Consider the following 20,217-nt stretch of genomic DNA (forward strand, 5'->3'; position numbering starts at 1 on the left):
AATAAACTATAGTGATGACATTTTGGTATTTGGGAAAACAGACAAAGAACATGACACAGCTCTGCGTCAAGCGTGCACACAACTGGAGCAAGCGGGTCTAACACTGAATGGAGACAAATGCGAGCTGGGGAGAGGGGAATTGGTGTTCTTTGGACACATTTTCTCCAAGCAAGGGATGAGGCCAGACCCCAGCAAAGTAGAAACACTGAAGAATGCAAATCCTCCGACGGATGTTGCAGAAGAAAGATCGTTTCTAGGACTTGTCAGCTACTGAGCTCGATACATACAGGACTTCGCCACGGTGAGCACACCTTTAAGAGAACTGACCAAACATGGACAGAAGTTCATCTGGTCTCAGGAATGCAACTAGGCCTTCGAGGAAATCAGACAAGCAGTGATGACTGTTGAACATCTCGCTTACTTTGACCCCCTATTATGCACTGAACTGACTGTTGATGCCAGCCCAGTAGGACTAGGAGCAATACTAGTGCAGCATCTGCCAGGAAGAGACTCACCAAGAAAAATTGTCGCGTATGCAAGCAACAGCTTAACGGACATTGAGAAGGCATACTCGCAACCGGAAAAGGAAAGCCTAGCAGTGGTATGGGCGTGTGAACACTATCACATGTTCATCTACGGGAAGTCATTCACCATCATAACTGACCACCAGGCGCTGGTAACGATCTATGGCAGCCCGTCAACCAAAATGCCGCCCAGGATTGAGCGCTGGGGCATTAGGATGATGGACTATGACTTCACAATTGTGCACAAGCCAGGGAAAGAACACAACCCGGCAGACTACATGTAGAGACAACCGATGCCGCAGGCACAAGAGATGACATCGATGGCAGAAGAGTACCTCAATTTCATACTAAAGCAAAATACCCCGGCACCGATAACACTAGCGGAGCTAGCAAAGGAGACTAAGGAAGATGCCACGCTGCAAATGGCCATGGAGATAATGAGAAAGCAGAGATGGAGACACGTCAACAATAACTGCAACTGGGGAGAAGGAGTATGCAAGGAAGAAGTGCTGGCTCTAAAGAAGATATATGAAAAACTGTCTGAGACAGACACAGGAATAATGATGCGAGGGACAAGAATAGTGATACCAAGTTCACTCAGGCGGCAAATGGTCAATCTGGCTCATGAGTCACACTGAGGCATAGTAGCAACGAAGAAACTGTTAAGAGAGAAAGTATGGTTCCCTGGCCTAGACCGCATGGTGGAAAACACCATCAAGACATGCCACCTCTGCCAAATGACAGTATCAGCAGCAAAGCATGAACCACTACAAATGTCCGAACTTCCAAGAGCGGTGTGGACAACATTAGCAGTGGATTTCTCTGGGCCACTGGACACAGGCAACTATCTGTTTGTGGTCATTGATGAGTACTCGCGATTTTCTAGAGTGCGCCATGTCTCATCAACATCAGCAACAGCAACCTTACCGGTACTAGATGACATATTTGCAGCATGGGGCTCACCAGAAACGTTGAAAACAGACAATGGTCCTCAATTCTCAGGAGAAGAATTCCGCAGATTCATGGCCTAACTAGGGATAAACCACAGGAAGATAACTCCGCTGTGGCCTCAAGCGAATGGAATGGTGGAGAGGTTCATGGGGAACATCAAAAAGGCAGTTCAAAGAGCGAAGCTGGCGCAGATATCACTTGGCCAAGCTCTGTTTCAGATGCTACGTGACTACAGAAACACACCCCATAGCTCCACAAGAAGATGCCCAGCAGAGCTAGTCCTGGGAAGAACAAGCAGGACGAGGCTACCGCAAGTAGAAACAACTATGGCACCAGAACACAGCAGCATTGCAGCAAAAGACAGAGAGGCGAAAGAATAAATGAAAAAGTACGCAGACGCCAGGCGACACACCATCCTGTCACACCTAAAGAAAGGGGACACAGTGATAGTGCGTCAACAACAACAAAGGAAATCAGACAGTGTGTTCTCTAAAGACCCGCTAACAGTAACAAAAGTGAAGGGCCCAATGATCAAGGCAGAGTCAGAACACCAGAGGATAACATGGAACAGCTCACACTTCAAAGGACTGAAGGAGAAGAATTAAAAAGACCAAGATGAGGGAACAGCAGAACAAGAAGGGTCGGAGCGCAACAGAAAGGAAACATACAAGGGTGCGGGACCAGCAGAAGGACAACAGATGGAGGTCGGCCCAAGAAGAGCATGCAGACGGCCTAAAAGACTAATAGAGGAAATGTAATGATCGGAAGCACACCGGCATGTGCCCTGGCAGACTTGCATTTATCTCTATCTACACATCTCTGTGTTTCAAATTTCTTGTCATTTCTTTGTGACAAAAGGGGGAGATGTAGTGACCTGGGGAAGGGCACTAAGACCCTGCAATGGACAGTGGGGACATGAGGGAACCGGACAACACATCCGGTCAGGGGTGTGGGGATGGGCATTGCAGAGGGACGAGGACGAGGGACAGACGTGTACGTGGGCAGCTCGCCATAAGAACGAATCAATAAGGATACTGAAAACCCCTACCTGTATCGTGCATACTGTGTAGAGGACACGACACACCCCACGCCCTCCCTCCTCTCCATCCACTCCCCCCCCGGCCCTCTCATTTCCACAGAAAACCTTTCTGTCCTGTGTTGCTTTTGTTTAGCTGTCACCCATGCCTTTTCCCAGTGACTGAGGAACACTGAGGGAGCTACCTACGGTGGCTCTCGGTACTGGAATAAGAGGGGTGAAGTCCAGGGAGAGGTGCATCAGAAGAGGCGTACGTGCATGTGTGTTCAAGGAGATGAACGAGGTGGGGGCAGCCCTACCAATGCCTCATTTACTTTTGTTCCTCCCTCCACTTTGCTCCATGTTGCTCTCTCTCCCCTGTGTGCTTCTACCCCACCTTCTCTGCAATGTGCTTGCCTACATGTGCTTCAGCCACACAGCATTGCTTCCTGTCTGTAGGCTATTCCCCGTCAGGTCCACATTGCCCTCTCTCTCGCCCATTTGCTTTTCTCCCTTCTGTGCTCCATTTTGCTTTTTCTCCCTGTCATTTGCTTCCACCCACCTGCGCCCTCCATGTTGCTCCCCCATTCGTCATTCGTTTCCCCCACCTGTGCCCACCATCTTGTTTCTCCACACCATATCCTTCGTGTGGCTTTCGCCCCGCCCATGTTGCTTCTGTTCTCGCCTGCCTTTCACCCCCCCCACAACCCAATGTTGCTCTCCATCTGATTTCTTTCTTTTTATTTACCAATCCAACTCGGATTGGTGAAAAATTCACCCACATCAGTATGCAGGTGTGCACATGAGTGATATGAGTGATATGAGCACCTACAAAATGACGCAGCCAGCAGCATCATACATTTTAAAAAACCTATCTTCATCCATACTGCTCAGCATCAGGGATGCTGTGCAGCATCGCTAAAACCTATTAGGAAAGTCAATAGATTCCAAGCCAATGCTTGTTATCTGTTTGCGACCACTTGGATTTCTTTAGCCTAGGAAGCTAAGACTTTTTTTCAAAGTTCCCCTGAGGGAACCTATTTGTATGCTAAACTATATTCACCCGGTTTCCTAGGGATACTGGGTTGCCCCATTGTTTGTTTCCTAGAAGAATAAGCTCAGCAGGTCTCCTTCCATCTCTCAGGTCAAATATGTTTTCTCTCGTATCCATCACCACAGTTTTGATGCCCTTGAAAGGAAAAAATCCACCCTGAAATTCACATAACAGTAGGGCATTTTCCAATTAGCATTGCAACTGATAAGTTACATCTGCTTCTATGATTTTAGAAATGATAGGCAGGGTACAGATAGGTCTTACATTTTGTGAATTAGAGGGTTCTACAGCGACCTTTTTTTAATAAAAAGAGAGGATGTAGTCTTATGGCTAGAGCATTGAGGCGCAAAAGTGAAAGAAGGCTGGCTGGCGAGTGGTGTGCGATGTGCGCGCACCATGACGAGAGAGGAAAGCCATATGGCGCCTCTGCTCGTCATTGTGCACATAACCGCACGCCCGTCGCCAGTGCACGCTCCAGTGGGCTGAAGCGCTTCCCCAAAAGTGGATTTTGAAAGATCAGCTATCAGATCAGACAAAATAAACATCTTCCTCAGACTCCCGATGGGCTTGGAAAGATAGACTGCTCCAGAGCTAGTAAAAATGTATTCTATATATCACCCAGATATACTTCCCCTTCTTTAATGGTTCACTGAAATTCGGTTGTTATGGTAAGTACTGAAGCTCAAAGTTTAACAGGCGACTTCATCACACAGCAGCCATGTTATGCTGTATCGGTTTTGTTTTGGATTTCTTGTATTTTTATATATCCCCGACTGACCCGCAGTAAACTCAAGTATCAGGCAGCAAGCTGGTCCTTTGCAACTAACTCACCTTGTGCCTCTTTCTAAAATTTTTAAGGCTGATAAATATCACAATTTTAGGTCAGCGAAGTTATTTACCCAAGCAAAGTCTTACCCAAATTCGTTTCTGGTGCGGCGGTACAGTTGTTATCACACTCAATTGTAAGGCGCAAGCGCACTGTGTGCAGGCGAGGGGGTGGGGCACAGGTAACGGTGAAAGGTGACGAGAGAGACAGAGGTGGACCACAGGGCGGAGCAAATGTATATGGCAGCGGATTAGAAGAAATGGGAGGGTGAGACACGATGGGGTGAGACACGATGAGGCAAGAAGCGAAGAGTCGCTGCGGAAAGAAAAAATTGTGGCCACATGGAGAAAGTAAGACGCACTGACAGAGTGAGTTGAAAACTGCTAGAAACAGTAGGGAGGAGAGGGAATAGGCAAGACAGGTGAAGATCGGAGAACAAAACCCTGAAGCAAGCAAATACAGAATTCCGGCTGCGGTCTGTTGAGATGAGGTGGGCGGTACAGGGAGGAGGCACTTTCAGGGTAGACGGTGAGCGTGAGATTGGACATAGCAGCATTAGGAAGAAGAGCGCGGAGTTCTGTGTGAACCACCCGGAGGGGCCGTACTTTGAGTGAGAATTGCTGGCAGGCTGAGGCGGACCGGACGGCGTCCGTCTGTAAAAAGCACCATAACCAATGTGCACAGGTTCAAATCCGAGCTGTGCAAACTAGACATTCATTCTTTAGGTCGGTAAAAGAGAGGTTCATTTTTCACAGTGCTGTGAAGTAGAAAATGCGTACTCGCTAGTATTTGCGCAAAGAAATATCTCTCTCTCTACATATTCGCTAAACCTTTATATACTTGAAAGGAGCATGCCATTATTTGAGGATGCCACACTGACGACTTGTTCTTGAAGCTTCTGAGCACTACTGCGGTATGTTGGCCTGTCGCGAAGGAGCTAAATGAATCATGGCAACAGTCAATCCAGCAGGCATGTTTTAATGCGAGTACATTTGAATGGAGACAAGCCCGGCGGAGCGTGGCGCGCGATTGGGGGCGGGGGAGCGCATTCCAGGTGGGGGAGCGGACCCTTTGAAGTGCTCCCAAAAAGCGGATTGCATGGCGGCACGATGCGCGTGATTGTGCGCGTGCTAACCATGCAATCCGCTTTTTGGGAGCACTTTTCAAACCCCCTTACAATAGTCTTGCTTTGCGATCGCTTACGCGATAGCAAGGCGAGACCAAATGAATGTGTGCTTGTGTCACGAGACTGGTGCTATGTAAAGCGCTCTGATACCCGATATCTTCGGGTCTAGTTTGCGCTATATAAAACTCTATAAAAAATAAAATTTAAAAAAAGGTAATACAATGCTTGCTTAAGGATCGGTGGGCAGCTGCCCTTCTGAAGGGAGGAATTAGTTACCATGCATGGATTTTACACCAAGGCTTTAGTATTGTTTTTAAAACATCTATCAGTCCTTGGATCTAAACAGGAGCTGGAAGGTATCATTTTGACTTCCTGCTCCAAGATGTCAGCACTTGATAAACTTTTGAACATAAAAAAGTGGCAGGTAGGACAAGCGGGGTGTGTGGGTTCAATGGTGATATTGAATAAAGAGAGTTTTAGGTCGAGCCTAGGCAGCATGCATTCGCGGTCTCTCGAAATGGTGTTATCTACTCTGGGGGCTTAGACCAAGCCGACCGCTTTCCATTTGTTCCTTCCTGTGGCTTTCAAAATTCCTTGCTTTTCATTTGTGAAAGGTTGCTATTTGTCCCTTCCTTTTGGTGTGGTGTTCCCCCCTCCACGGCCTGCCCCTGTTATGTGTCCCCCTACCCTTTTATTCATGCCTTTTTCAGTGCACTCTTTTTTCCCTTTAGGCTTGTTTTATTAAGCGCACCAGACGGGCAGGGTTTTCACACGCTGTTTTCAGGGCCAGGTAGTCAGGCACCGGCAGGCGGCGGAGCACAAAACTGCTTTCCGCCCGTATTGTATTCTCTGTAGCTTTTTGCCCCGCACATGCCTCGGGGTGCTTCATGTCCGACCAAAGGTTGCAGTCTATTTTAAAGTTCCTCTCTCTATCACATCCACCATGACCTGGGGTTTCCCATTGGTGGAGATGCTGATCTGTTTCAAGTTAGAGTTCTTTGTGAGGTTACGGCAGTAAAGCAATAGACTTCACTGAAAATGTCTTGTGACCGGCGTTAGGCACATGCTTAGTGGTCTATGTTGTGGAAGTAAAAAGCGTTGCCCAGTACTTTGGGCTTGCTACACCCCGGTTTGGCGGTCCCTGGACGCACACCCGTTGCCAGCCTGATATGATGAGACCAAGTTCAGGATATTCCTGCACTGGGGAGTCTTCTAGGTACCTTCCTTCAGCTCCAAATGGTTTTGGTGGAACTGGGTAGGTGAGCAAAAGATGGAGTACACAAACTTCATAAAACAATGCTGTGCCCCTAGGGTCACGCACAATGACTTTGCACCTAGCTTCACCACAGAGTTCTTCAACCCGGACGCGTGGGCTGAGCTCTTCGAGGCTTTGGGGGCCAAGAGAGTGCGGGAAAGTAGCGAGGGTGGTGGGACAGGGGGAATACAATAACCAAAGCACTCTGGTTACTCTACTTGCACCCCAGCACCCACATACGTTGACAGTTTACATGCATGCAAATATGAAAGGGAACATATCTCATAGTAATAAGAAGCACGTGGCAGATCCAAGCATTTAATCATAAATCAGACTGCATAACCCAATATAAAGTAATTGTATAGCTATTCAATACCCAACAGCATGATAAACAGGATAATGTGCTGATTATGTACACACTTATAAGGTCCCAGAGGCGAGACCCATTGGCTATGCCAATGCTTGTTTGGCATTGTAGTACCAGAATGTCATTGTCAGAATATTGTCTGACATAAATACTGTGTCTTAAATATATTCATCCAAAATATTGCCCTTATGGAGTTAATAGAAAGTCTACTACCAGTTGTTGTGAGTTTCTGAAATAGAGTTGGTGTAATGGATCTCTTTATCTTGATAATTCCTCTACCCCCGCCCCCATTCATGCTCTTATGGTGGAGTGTGGCAGGCATGTGAGCAGGTAATAACCTCCGCCAATATGGAAGAGAATGAGAGCTTGCATTGTGAAGTGGTTCTTGCATAATCGCCCGCATCTAAAAATTATTACCTTCACCAACCATCAAATATGCATCCTTCTCACACCTCCTCAGTGAGCAGTCAGGCTCAATTTAGAAAATAGGTGTGTAAAGCATTTAAACCAATGAAAACAGTAAATAAGTAAAAGGCACAACACAAGAAGTATCCAACTCCAATAGAGAATGTTTTTATCTTTCAAATGACACAAAAACTACAAAAATCCAATTTAGGGAACCGGAGATATGAATTTTTTTTTTTTTTTTTTTTTTTGAAACCGTTTATTGCAATCTCAAGAATATACAAGTATGGGCCTACAACCTTCCGGCCGGCCGCTAGAATGACAGGAGCATATGACATACATTCAAAAACACTTGGCCTTACAGAAAAGCAGAATCAGGAGGTATCAACGTCGTGGGCCACATCACTCTGACCCCACAATACGGTTTCATTTTATACAAACAACACGAAAAATCACACCCGCAAGGCAACCCGCAATCGAAAGTAACAGCACGTGCTCCCCGAGTGGGGGACCCCAGCCATCCACAGGAGTCCAAAGAGGGGAAGGGGAACAGATCGAGGACTGGGGGAACTCTGTGCCCGGGGCTGGGGAAAGGAGTCAACTAAGGGGACGGGGTTGGTGAGGCAGCAGGCAGCAATGGTGGCGCGCAGATACCCCCGCGGTAGGCGTTCCAGGGGCCCCATACATTCACCCAAGCCCCAGGCTTACCCCTCGCCACATACACCACCTTTTCTCGGAACATGCACCAATCCATGTGTTCTTTCCAGGCCGACACCGCCGGGGGCCTCTGGGATCCCCACAGTTGAGCGATGTCACGCTTAGCAATCATATATCCCAGAGTCACCCATCGCGTCTGCGGAACCGAGTAGTCAGTTGGTTCCCACACATTCAGCAAGCATCTCCTCGCTTCAGGCAGCAGCGCGACATGCGTAACCACTCGCAGGACCTTATGCACACCACGCCAGAAACGCTCCACCTTCGGGCATTCCCACAAAATGTGCAAAAAAGTAGCCAAAGCACCACACCCACGCTTACACAGCCCATCCTCAGCATAGCCCATACGCAGAAGCCTTGGCCCCGTCATGTAAACCCGGTGGAGTATCTTAAGCTGGACGAAGCGAAGGCGAGCCGGTATGGCCACCTCCTTCGGAGAGGCCACCGCGGAAATCCAGTCCTCGTCGTCCAACTCCAGCCCATTGGCAACCCAAGCCTCGCGGAGGCCAGTCAGCAAGCCCGATCGGTCATTAATCAATTTTTTGTAAATAAGGGAGACCGTGCTGTCCGGAACGTGGCCGTCCAGCACCCTATCTTCCAGGGGGGAGGACTCCGGGATGGAGGCGACGTCTGGGAAGACGGATCCCAGTGCGTGACGGACCTGCAAGTACCGAAAGTATTCACTGCCCTGCAGCTGAAACTCCTTCTGCAGCGTCTCGAATGTTTTAAATCCCCCCCTCGTCCAGAGATCCCCCACTTTACTGATGCCTATCGTGTCCCACCTCTCGAAGCCCTTCGAGGTCCACAGGGAGCCCAATCTCTCAGACGCGTACAACGGTGATGCCCGGGTCAAACGGTCCTTCCACCCCATAGCTGCGTTAGCCGCGTGCCACACTCGCACCATGACACGCGTAGGTCCCGTTAGGCGGGGGCCGGGCGCGCCAGAGTAGAGCGCTCGATTATAGTCGCCACCAGGCAGGAGCATCTTGTCCATTTCAAATGCCGGGTTTAAGGCGGGCCCGTAAAGGCCATGGTTAATTGCAGCTAGCTGGGAGGCCCAGTAATACCGTTTAATATCCGGGAGGGCAATCCCCCCCGTCGTACCATGGGAGCGTCAACTTCGCCAGGGCAATACGCGGCCTCCCGTCCCAGAAAAGGCGGCGCTGTAGACTCTCCACCTCACGGAAGTAGCGCGCTGGGACTAAATCCATAGTGTTCTGGAGAGCGTACAGGAAGCGTGGCAACGACATCATCTTAAACAATGCCACCCGGCCGAGCGGCGAAAGCGGCAGGCGCCGCCAACGCGCGACGTCCTCCTTCAAGCGCTGGAGGGGGGAAGCAAATTCCGCTCGTAGCGGGCCTCCGGGTCCAGAGTAATATAAACACCCAGGTACCGAAACCCCTGAGAGGCAATCTGGATCGGACAGCCCCGCGGGAGGACGGGAGCCTCCCCGGAAAGCACATACACACATGATTTAGCCCAGTTGATGACAAGGCCTGAGTTGCGGCCGAATGAGCGCAAAACATCAACCAGGACAATCAGTGATTTACGCGGGGAGGCTAGGTACAAAAGGATATCGTCAGCGTATAGGGACACGCGGTCCTCATACTCGGGGGTCCAACGGAGACCACGGATGGAAGGGGGCCACCGCAGCCACTCCGCCAGGGGTTCCAAGGCCAGCGCGAACAGGAGCGGCGACAAGGGGCAGCCCTGTCGCGTGCCCCGTCCCAGCTCGAATGGGGCCGATACTCTTCCATTCACCACCACCTGCGCCAATGGGCCCGAATACAACAATTTGACCCAGCTGATGAACCCTGGGCCAAATCCAAACTTCGCCAGCATCGCCCAGATGTATGGCCACTCGAGCGTGTCAAACGCCATGGTGGCGTCTAAGGACGCCAATACGGCCGGCTCCCGCACAAACGGGACACGCGCGAGCACCCCGTGCAAGCGCCGCAGATTGAGGGCCGTGTTGCGATGGGGAATAAAGCCGGACTGGTCTTGGTGGACCAGATCGCCCACCACGCCTACCAGCCGGTTGGCTAGCACCTTGGCGAGGATTTTGGGCTCCGCATTCAAGAGCGAGATGGGCCGATAGGATGTAACCCGGTCCCGGGGTCTCCCTTCCTTGTGGATCACCACGATTGTAGCCAGACGCTGGTCCGGCGGGAGGGAGCCCAACGAGTGGGCCGCCAGGAACATCGCGCGAAGATGGGGTGCCAGTACATCCGGTCGCAGCTTATACAACTCGATAGGGATGCCGTTCGGGCCCATGGCCTTGCCGGATGCGACCGAGCGTATGGCGAGGGCAATTTCGTCGGAGGTGGGAGCGGCATCTAACGACACCCTGTCCTCCACCGAAAGGGAAGGCAGCGCGATATCCCTAAGCAGGGCATGGGAATCCTCCTCCGAGCAGGGAGAAACCGGGGAATACACATCGCGGAAATAATCCGCGAAACAAGAGACAATGTCTTCTGGCTCGGTGACACGCACACCATCCATCCTCCCAATCAGCGGGACCACACGACTCGCTCTCTCCTTCTTATCCAACCACGCAAGCAGTTTACCAGCCTTATCACCCACATCATACAGTCGCCCCTGTTGCTCTCTACTGAGGCCCCTGGCCGCCTCCGTGACGAGGGCCCTGTAGGCCGCCTGCTTAAGTTGTAGGACATGTAGTGCAGCATCCGTCACCCCACCCTCTAGATCACCCTCCAATTCAGCAATTTCGGCCTCCACCCGGGTCACCTCCTCCTGCTCGCGCCTCCGGGCATGGGAGATAAAGGAGAGGGCCTCCCCTCTAAGAACTGTCTTGAAGGCTTCCCACAGGGAGATAGCCGAAGGGACGGACCCCACATTCTCATCAAAATACCGCTGCAAGGATTTAATCAAATCAGCGCGAATGGTGGGGTCGCGCAGGTACCAGGCGTTGATTGGAGCTACCCTGCCCTCCCCCCTCGGGAAGACACCAAGGTGCAGCAGGAGCGGGGAGTGATCTGAGATACCCCGCGCCAAATGGCGTACCTCTCCTACCCTCCCCACATAGGCCGCAGGGACAAGGACATAATCAAGCCGAGAGAGGCTACCATGGGCACCCGAGTGGAAAGTGTACTGCAGCTGCGTGGGATGTTTTAAGCGCCAGCAGTCCACCAATCCCAGTGTATCTAGAAAGCCGGACAGCCACGCCTGCGCCCGGGGGAGGTCCCTAGGGGGGTGGCGATCCACGGTCCCAGAAACCACCGCATTGAAGTCCCCCCCAACCACCAGAAGCCCCCCCGGAAGGTCAAGAAGGAGGCGCCCCAGGTCTGCAAAAGTGGTAGACTGTAACCCCGGTGGGACGTACACTGATACAAAGACAACTACTTTGCCCTCCATTCTCCCCACTAAGACAGTGTAGCGTCCCCTCTCATCATGGCGCACCTCGTCTATTTCCAACGGGAGCGAGTTCTTCACCATGATGCCCACCCCCCGTGAGCCCGACGTGAAGCCCGAGTGGGCCACCAAACGATAGTCACGCCGATTCATGGCACAAAAGGAATTACCAATAAGGTGTGTCTCCTGCAGAAAGACCACATCTGGCGAAGTTCGTTTCAGATACTGCAGGACCACACCTCGCTTGATCCTATCCCCCAGTCCATTAACGTTCCAAGACAATAAAGTCAGGTCCCTACCCCTCATCACGTACAGAAGCCATCATTCGTCCCCCTGAGAGCACCTTAAAAACACCAATACAATAAAGGGTTTGCCTTGCGGTAAAAACAAACAACACCCCACCCCAACCCACCCATCCCAACAGAACTCCCCCCTCCCTGCACCCCTGCATGAGCCCAAACAGCCCCCCCAAAGTGCAGTGTGCCTGTCGCCCCATAAATGATTAAACTAACTAGTCCCCCAGAGGAGGAGGGAGAGCCCCCAGTAGACCCCGTACTACCTCCACAGGAGGGGAACTTACACGAACAGTCAAAAGTGACGATAATGTTGTCCAGAGCGAGGCCTACTATTAGTCCCTCAGTCCTGATCCGGCGAGCCCTCCCCTCCAACCGCGCCCCCCCCACCCCCCCGGCCCCGATCCCCGGGCAAAGAGTCCAACCAGTCCCCGGCCGCTTCGGGACGATCAAAAAAGTGCGTGCGGCCATCCACCTCCACCCGCAACTTAGCTGGAAAAAGCATCGCATACTTGACGTAGACGACGTTTAACTCCGAGAAAGCTCAGTCTCTGCTTCTGGACCGCTGGGGTGAAATCAGGATAGAAGTTTACGTCCATATTGTCGAGTCTGACCGGTCCTTGTAGCCGAGAAGTCTGCAGGATAGCGTCTCTGTCCCGAAAGTTGAAAATCCGGGCAATGAGAGGCCTCGGAGGGGCTCCGGCCTTAGGTCTTCCTCCGGGAACCCTGTGGGCACGTTCCACCGCAAAGAATTTACTCAGCCCCCGGGACTGGAGATGGGTGAGAATCAGGTCCTCCACAAACAGGTCCGCCGCCGCCTCCTCACGTCCCTCCGGCACCCCGACAATGCGGACATTGTTCCTCCGGGCCCGACCCTCGGAATCTTCCAGTCGACGATCCATCAGGGCGCTCGCCTGGCCAAGCCGGCGCACCTCCTTTTGGAGGGCCGCTACGTCCGTTGTGAGGCCCGAGGTGGTGTGGGCCAAAGAATCGACCCGGTCATTGGTCTTGGAGAGATCGGCCCTCACCAGGCCAACATCCACGTGGACCGAGTCAATCTTCTGCGCCAGTGTGTCAAAGCGCTGGTCCACCGAGGCCTTCATCTCGGCGATAGCGCCCATGACATCTCGCAGGGTCAGATCCGCGGGCAGAGCAGGAGCATCAGTCGGGCCCTCAGGGGACCTACGCGGCACCTCAGGAGATCCCTTCTGGAGGGTGTAGCGGTCCATGTTGTTGGACTGATGGGCTGCGCCACGGCGGGTCGATTTCACCTTTGCCCGGTCGCCATCTTGCTTTGTGGACATGGTTTCAGTCCCCAAATCGTGCCAATCACCTCGGAAAAGGCCGACAAACCAGTTCACGGGCTCCGGGGGGGGGCAACCACAGGGCCGCAGGACGGATCACAGCCGGCGGGCCGGCAGGGCACCCCAACGAGGCCACACCACCGCACACCGCCCCGCAACCCAACCTCGCCTACGCAGCAAGGAGGGTGCAAAAGCGAAAGTGAAAGTGCGGGGTACGCGAGTCGCCCGGCCCTGCCCGCCGCTGTTGATCACTTTGTCTCCGGATCGCCCCACAACTCCAATCCGGGGGGCCGGCGTGGAGAAGGCCGCAAACCTCACTCGGTGCTCCCGCCGGTGTCCGAGGTCCAATTTGGAAGCGGAAAACGGGTGACACCTCAGCTCGGGCTCACCAACACAGTCCCCTCATCTAGGACAGGATATTGTCAGGATTTATGTAGGAGGTCACGGAGGTCCTCGGGAGCCTCGCACCTACGCGGCCATCTTGGTTGCGCGCTAGGCTCCTCCTCCAGATATGAATTTTTAAAGATTAAATCAATCAATCAATCAATCAAAATAACTTTATTCGGTTTTCACATGTAAAACCATAAAAGTTTCCAATATTTAAAAACAATGCATGACAAAAATTCATAAAATGGTTACACAGTTAGTCACACGGTAAACCAGATTAAATAAAAAAAAAATGCTTTCTATTGCTAAAAAGCTTGAAGCACCACTCACGGCTATGTGGTTGCGCTGGGCCTGGACAAAGTCAAAGTTTCAGGCCAACCGCATTGGAGTGATACGATGAGTGCCAGGTCCCGGTCAACATTTTATCTTTGCACGTAATCACTTTTTTGGGAGCTTTTCTCTCATCGGCGGGTCCTCAGATCTTTCATTCTGATGGTCAATTCAACGAGAGCAGCCTGCTTCAGAGCGATGCCCCGGTGGGTCTCTGTAGGTCTTTGTCTTTCGATGTCGATGACGGGGAGCTCCAGAGTACTCAGCAGTGACAAACCAGCGCTTATGTTTTAGGTAACATCAGGATATTAAGTTCTAAAACGACTTTCCTTTAATAGTTATAATAAATCTGAACTGGGCAAGTTGTTGGAATTATTGTAATTATTATTTTGATACTTTGATTTTTTTTGCTAGCTAACTCCGATCAAAAGTTAGACTTTATTAAAGTTTAATAAAGCCTTCCCATGTCAGCCAGTGGAGCTTGCAGCACTACAATGGTCCAGGGCATATGAAACATATTTTATAATGTCCCTGCCTTCCCTTGGGGCATGTAGGCATGTAGGGCAGACCTTAGGTTTGACTTAGATGTAATAAAAAAGTAGTTTTAGACTTTGGAAGTACTCTTAATTCCAAAGTCAAATTATATTTTAAATCCAGCCTGCGAGGCAAGGATGGCTTTACAATAACACCAGACACCACAGCAGAGCACACCTGAGTGCTTTAAGTCCACTGGGGGTCTTTAAACCTGCATGTCCTACCATTTACTAGGGACTTACAGGTAGGTTGTCTTGGCCAATTAGAATTACACCAATTACCATATACCTTTTAAGGACATAGCACTGGCCTGGTAAGCAGAGCCCAGGACACTTTCAGAGTCAGTAACCATCAACATCAGTAAAAAAAAATGGGAGTGATCAGGGCAAAAAGGAAGACTTCCCTACACAACACACCTCATCGGCTGTATTTCAGCAGTGAACCCTTTCCTTGTAGAAAACAAGTTTTTACTTTGTTTAGGAGCAACCTTATAAAACAAGTAGTAAGGTTGACCGTCAGCTGCTTCATGACACCCATGAGTTCCTATGTGATATCCAGTTACATACTTACATTGATAGATTTATGGATAAGCACTTTGAGTGTCATAGTTTTAAAATAAATCTCAGGATTGAAGGTACATGGGTTTGCAGTACATTGTGGGAGTTTGATTGGTTAGCTTAATGTTCATGCAAAAGGGAATCAGCAAATTGTCTGACCAGAAGAAAAGTAATAGGCACACATTATTTAAAGGAATTTTAAAGCCTAGAACAAAGGGATTACTTAGAGTGTGTCAGTTGTCCCATTTTCTCAATGTAGAGTGTGTTTGTAGGTCTACACTCTAAATAGAGCGGATGAGACATCTGCCAATTTTGGCTGATGTACTGCATCCACCAGACTCTAAAAACCCACCTAGGGTCGTCATTACAAGTTCTCAGGAGGGTGTGATATTTACCACACCTAATAAAATCAGGCATCGCAGTGTTTCAAATGTATCAGGTGTGAAAAAAATGCACTCATTACACGTTTTGTACTGAGAATGAGGTATCTCATGGGGATTTTGTGTCTTGCCACACCAAAATCTGCATGTTCCAGTAATTCCCCCATCTGTAAAATTCTGGCAGGTTAACCTGAATTTTACTACAAATATTTAATTATTAAAACTAAAAGCCGCTCTGAAAGTGACTTAGATTAAAATCCTTAAAAAACCTGTTCCCAACAAAATCCCAAGTTGGATATTTTGTTGCTTGTCTACGGTCTAGATTCCACATGCATTCAACATATCTGCAACTGGGTGAGCTCCTCCAGCAGACAAAGCAAGACATTAAGTATTAAAGAGGGAGTGGAAAAGTGGTATTGTGTGACCTTTGACCATGTTGTACAAGAAATCTAGTGGCCTTTTCCAAACAGAACAATAAAAATGCAGGTCATATCAGGGGTAAAGCTATTGAAGGGATTCTGCCTATGGCTTATACTCCTCAGTGACAAAATGCTTACAAAGTACATTATGTATAACTATCTTGTAAATGATGCAAATTAAATTGAGCCTGATGCGTGTTGGGAGAAAAAGCCACGGAAGCATTTATTCATGGTGAAGCTGATGGTCATACTTGTGTTGGCTGTTAATTAAATAGTGGCTGCACTAAGGACACAATTCAGGGGTGAGGATGGAGTCTGGAAGGTCTGTAAGCAGGCCATTACCTCGGTTACTGTCCAGGAATATGAGAGCTTGCACTTTGGGATGTGGGGTGGGAGAAGGGGCTTGATTGTTCACGGGAGACAAATGTGATATCATGACTCATGAATTTCTTTTTCACTTTTTGCATGCTTTTTGAATAAAAAACCAGGGCGTGATCAACCATACCAGGGACCAAGCCTTGGTAGACAGGGAAGGGGCAAAGTCATTTAATTGCATGTTATTTGGTATTAAACCAACACTATATTCAAGGCTGAAGTTTGAGTCTGTTGAGGGGATGAACTCAGTTTTTGTCAAATTTAGTTTGAGACAGACTGCTGTTATCTTCGATTGGTTTGACTGAATAAGATCTAGTCAACATTGTTTGAGGTGTATGTCAGCGGGCAACACTAAACAGTTGTTTTGATGTTTTGTAGAGAAAGAGATGATGAAAGGGTATAATATGTTTATGGCATGAGATAATGAGAGGATGAGTTTTCTCAACAGTGGTAGTAGACATGAGGTAGACATCCTAGGGCCTCATGTTGAGTATGGTGGACTGGATACTCTGTTAAATCTTAGCAGATGCCCCGGCTGCCAAGCATGCAGGTTGTGCTTGCTTTTTAGCTTGAGACCGTGCCATATTTCCATCGGTAGAGCATACGCTGGCCTCACCGGCAGAAACATTTGATTGACAGCTAATTTGAGATTGGGAATTGGTCAACGTACCTCAGATTGCTCGCCCTATTTAGGGCAGACATTCTTATGTACATTTTTCCTGTTCTGGACCACCAGGAGGGAATGACTGCAGTCCTGAACAGGAAATTCAAGCAATGACATCCAAAATGCTGGGAGAAAGCTCCCAGCATGTTTTTGGAGTCTGTTTCTGAGAAACAATAAAAATGTGCTTAGTGGCCACATTAAACATAGTGCCTGCTTAGCAAAGCTTTAGTGCTTTCATCAGAGCCACCGCAAAAATGGTTCTGCAAAAGGCACATAATTCTCCACCTGCATGGCAAAGATCTCCATGTATGGTGGTCAGTCTTCTGCCAGATCAGAGGAGTACATCCTTCCACTCACATGGTGGACTGGTGGATGTCCGCCATAGTATAAATGAGGCGCTAAGTTTCTAAATGCACTTGTTAAAGGATAGTTTATTTCTCTCTAAGGGTTAATTGGTATCACAGTGTAACATTAATTAATAAACTGCTCAGTACATTTTCATGTTTCATATTTAGCTGATAATAAGATCTACTTGTCTCTTTACAGTTTCCACATTTAGCTAGTAAATTGTGAGCAAAGAAAAGACGACCAAGTAACAAAAGAAGATGCGCGTGGGACCAGTTTCTCCTTAATGGACAAGCATGACATGAAATTTGTAAAGATCAAGTGAATTGGCCATCCTCGTGGGATTTCTGACATACTTTGGAATGTTCTTTCCAAATGATATTTGTTAAGTCAAACTTGACAACTAATGCCTCTGTTTGATGATCTGATGTACAAACATTGTAGAATCCACGTTTGTTTTTACCATTTGTGCTTCAAATGCGTTGGTAACATATTAAAGAAATTGTAACTTTAGGCAGTTAAGAATTTTGACAATAAAAAAAGAAAATGTCAATAGACGACATAATTTTCAAAAGCGTGTATTGCCCTATTCTTGGACCCCTTACTCTACTTTTAATTTAATGTAGATCCTTGGCTAATCTAAAAATATATATATTGAATCATTTTGGGTGGGGGACTCTCAGAGGTCACAATTAATATTTATATAGTTCCCATGCTTTTTATAAGTCAAATTCTCAAACGTACCTTTGCTTGAAAGTGAAACACAAGTGTTGCAAAAATAGAATCTGCACCCATTTTACCTGAGCAAATCTACAAGTAAAAAGCCCACCTGATGCGAGTAACTTTTCTCTGTTGTGGTCTCTGCATTAGAACATATGTGTGTACCTAAACATACACCTAAAAAATAGGCAGGGGTAGGTGGTGCATTTCAAGTAAAAAAAAATAAAGACATGGAAACCCACAATTTTGGTGTGGTATAGAGGAAGGAACAAAAGAAACGTTCAATTGTATGTTTCTGTTCTCTGGACAATCCGCAGGCATAGAGGTAGGACTGTCTAGCATATGACAAAGAAACTACGAAAGCCAGTTAACATAGTCGGTTTTGCAAATTCCTAAACTAAAGTAAATAGGAGCACATAGATGTTGTCTTTTGCCAATATGAATCCACTCATTTATTGAGAATCCGCTCCAACATGTGCCAGGCATAGTAATGAACTGGATACACAAGGCTATTAGCCCAAATCCAATTTTCTCAGAGACCTGAGGTATCCACGATACCCCGAGAGATAAATGTACGCAAAAAAGTAAACCTGAATGGAAATCGTTAACATTGTTAGTGGTTATCCTTAAACTCTGGCCTGCACTGGTGCTCATGGACCTGTGTTTGACACGCGCGCTGTAGCCAATCCTTCAGTCTCTTCAATGGTGCTAGTGTACGCATTTAAAACTCTTCCAGTTATTAAAAAAATAAATGCAAATTATTTCTAAAACAACGTTTATGTGAATGTTGTAGTTTCATTCTGTTGACTACATTTCTAAGAACTATTGTGGTTAATTGTATCATATGTTTATGCATAGGCTGCTATAATGTAATATGTATACTATCTGAAATTCAAAATTGTTAAAGCTTTTAAAAAAAATAATATTAAAAAAATAAAAATGATGTAACAGAACTCGGAGCGTTACCAAGGTGCAAGAAAGCACCACGGGTAAATAATGCCAAGCCTGGGTTATAGCAAGAACTGCAACATAAACAATACCTAGACTGTACTTTTGTAAAGGGCTCTGATGCCACTGGGCCATGTCTGCGCTATATAACATCACAAAAATAAATAAATAATATGTTGTCTTTTAAGTTCCCACGGTATAAATGTCCATAAAGGATGTATTATTTAATGACATGGGGGGTGGGGGGGGGGAGGAATAAATAATAAATAAAATATACTCTTATAACAAAAAACAAGTTTTCTGTACTTCTCCATTTGTTAAACCTGAAATATTTGCATCTTACTCCTCTTTTTAGGTCGAGCTTAGAGGCAGTGCGCATGCGCTGCTTACTCAGCGAGGCATGCGGTAATAGAGTATGGTGTGTAAGCCTCGCCCACTCTCCGCCCATAATTTTCATTGGCTGGTGTCATTGTCCTTGGTAAATGCTGGCTTCTGATTCATTGTGAGGCTTGTTAGTCCCTCCTTGTTACCGCCCTGTCTCCATTTGGTACCGCCCATGAGGACTGGATCTTTTAATTGTGGCATTACACAGTCTCCTTCATAAGTCGGTAAGAACTTTTTTCTTTAATGATCTTCCCTATTCCACCCACGACATCTCAGCAGACCCTCTGTTTTTACTAATGTATATATTTCAATTATTGCGCGGTCGCTTTAACTATAGCGGCCAAGCTTATTTACTTAGCGCTGGCCGCTTTCGTAATGTAAGCAACCTTTATTTTTGCCACTTGCTCCTTTCAATCTGTATGTATTTATTTATTTTGTACAAGCACCGCACACTTTAATTTTATCGGCCGCGCCCCTTCTGTTCTTTTTACTATTTTTTGCCAGCATTGCAGTGTGCTCCTCATTGCCGCCCCACTCCCCCATCACCCCACCACCACTACGCGCTCATCTTCTCAGTCTTGTAAGAACCATGGATCTTGCGACAGATCTGCAGGGCCTCTTTCGGCCAATATTGGATCTCGAGGTGAGCAGTTCCTGCAGGCCTTGAAATGCCCGGTGCGTTCAACGGAGGTAGGGAGAGCGCGCCCTGCCTGGCATACAGGATAGATTTGCATATAAATGTATTTTGATAAATTATTTAAGTGTTTGCCACTGTTGATGCACGTGTGCCTGGATTAGTGTATGTTAATCTGCAAAGTGTAACGTCCCTTTGGGGATTCTCAGAAATGCTGCTCAAAGTCTCTGCAGGTTAAGTACCACTCCTAGCGTGTAGATGCCTCCATCCGTGAGCAACTCCAAGGAGGAGTCACTCCAGAGGGGAGGGGAGCACGCTGCCTGGCAGAACAGC

At 48.2% G+C, this 20,217-nt stretch overlaps 1 protein-coding gene across 1 annotated transcript in view; it reads left to right on the forward strand.

Moving 5' to 3' along the window:
* Nucleotides 1–17,772, forward strand: part of LOC146857316 (RH-like protein IC) — a 382,142-nt gene extending 364,370 nt beyond the window's left edge. The window contains exon 10 of the mRNA XM_085647814.1: nt 17,400–17,772. Within this exon, the coding sequence (XP_085503940.1) occupies nt 17,400–17,426 (27 nt within the window). The 3' untranslated portion in view covers nt 17,427–17,772. The remainder of the gene's footprint in view (nt 1–17,399) is intronic.
* The last annotated feature ends 2,445 nt before the right edge of the window (nt 17,773–20,217 follow it).

Source organism: Triturus cristatus, chromosome 3_2 (genome assembly GCF_964204655.1).
Source record: "Triturus cristatus chromosome 3_2, aTriCri1.1, whole genome shotgun sequence".
Taxonomy (NCBI): Eukaryota; Metazoa; Chordata; class Amphibia; order Caudata; family Salamandridae; genus Triturus; species Triturus cristatus.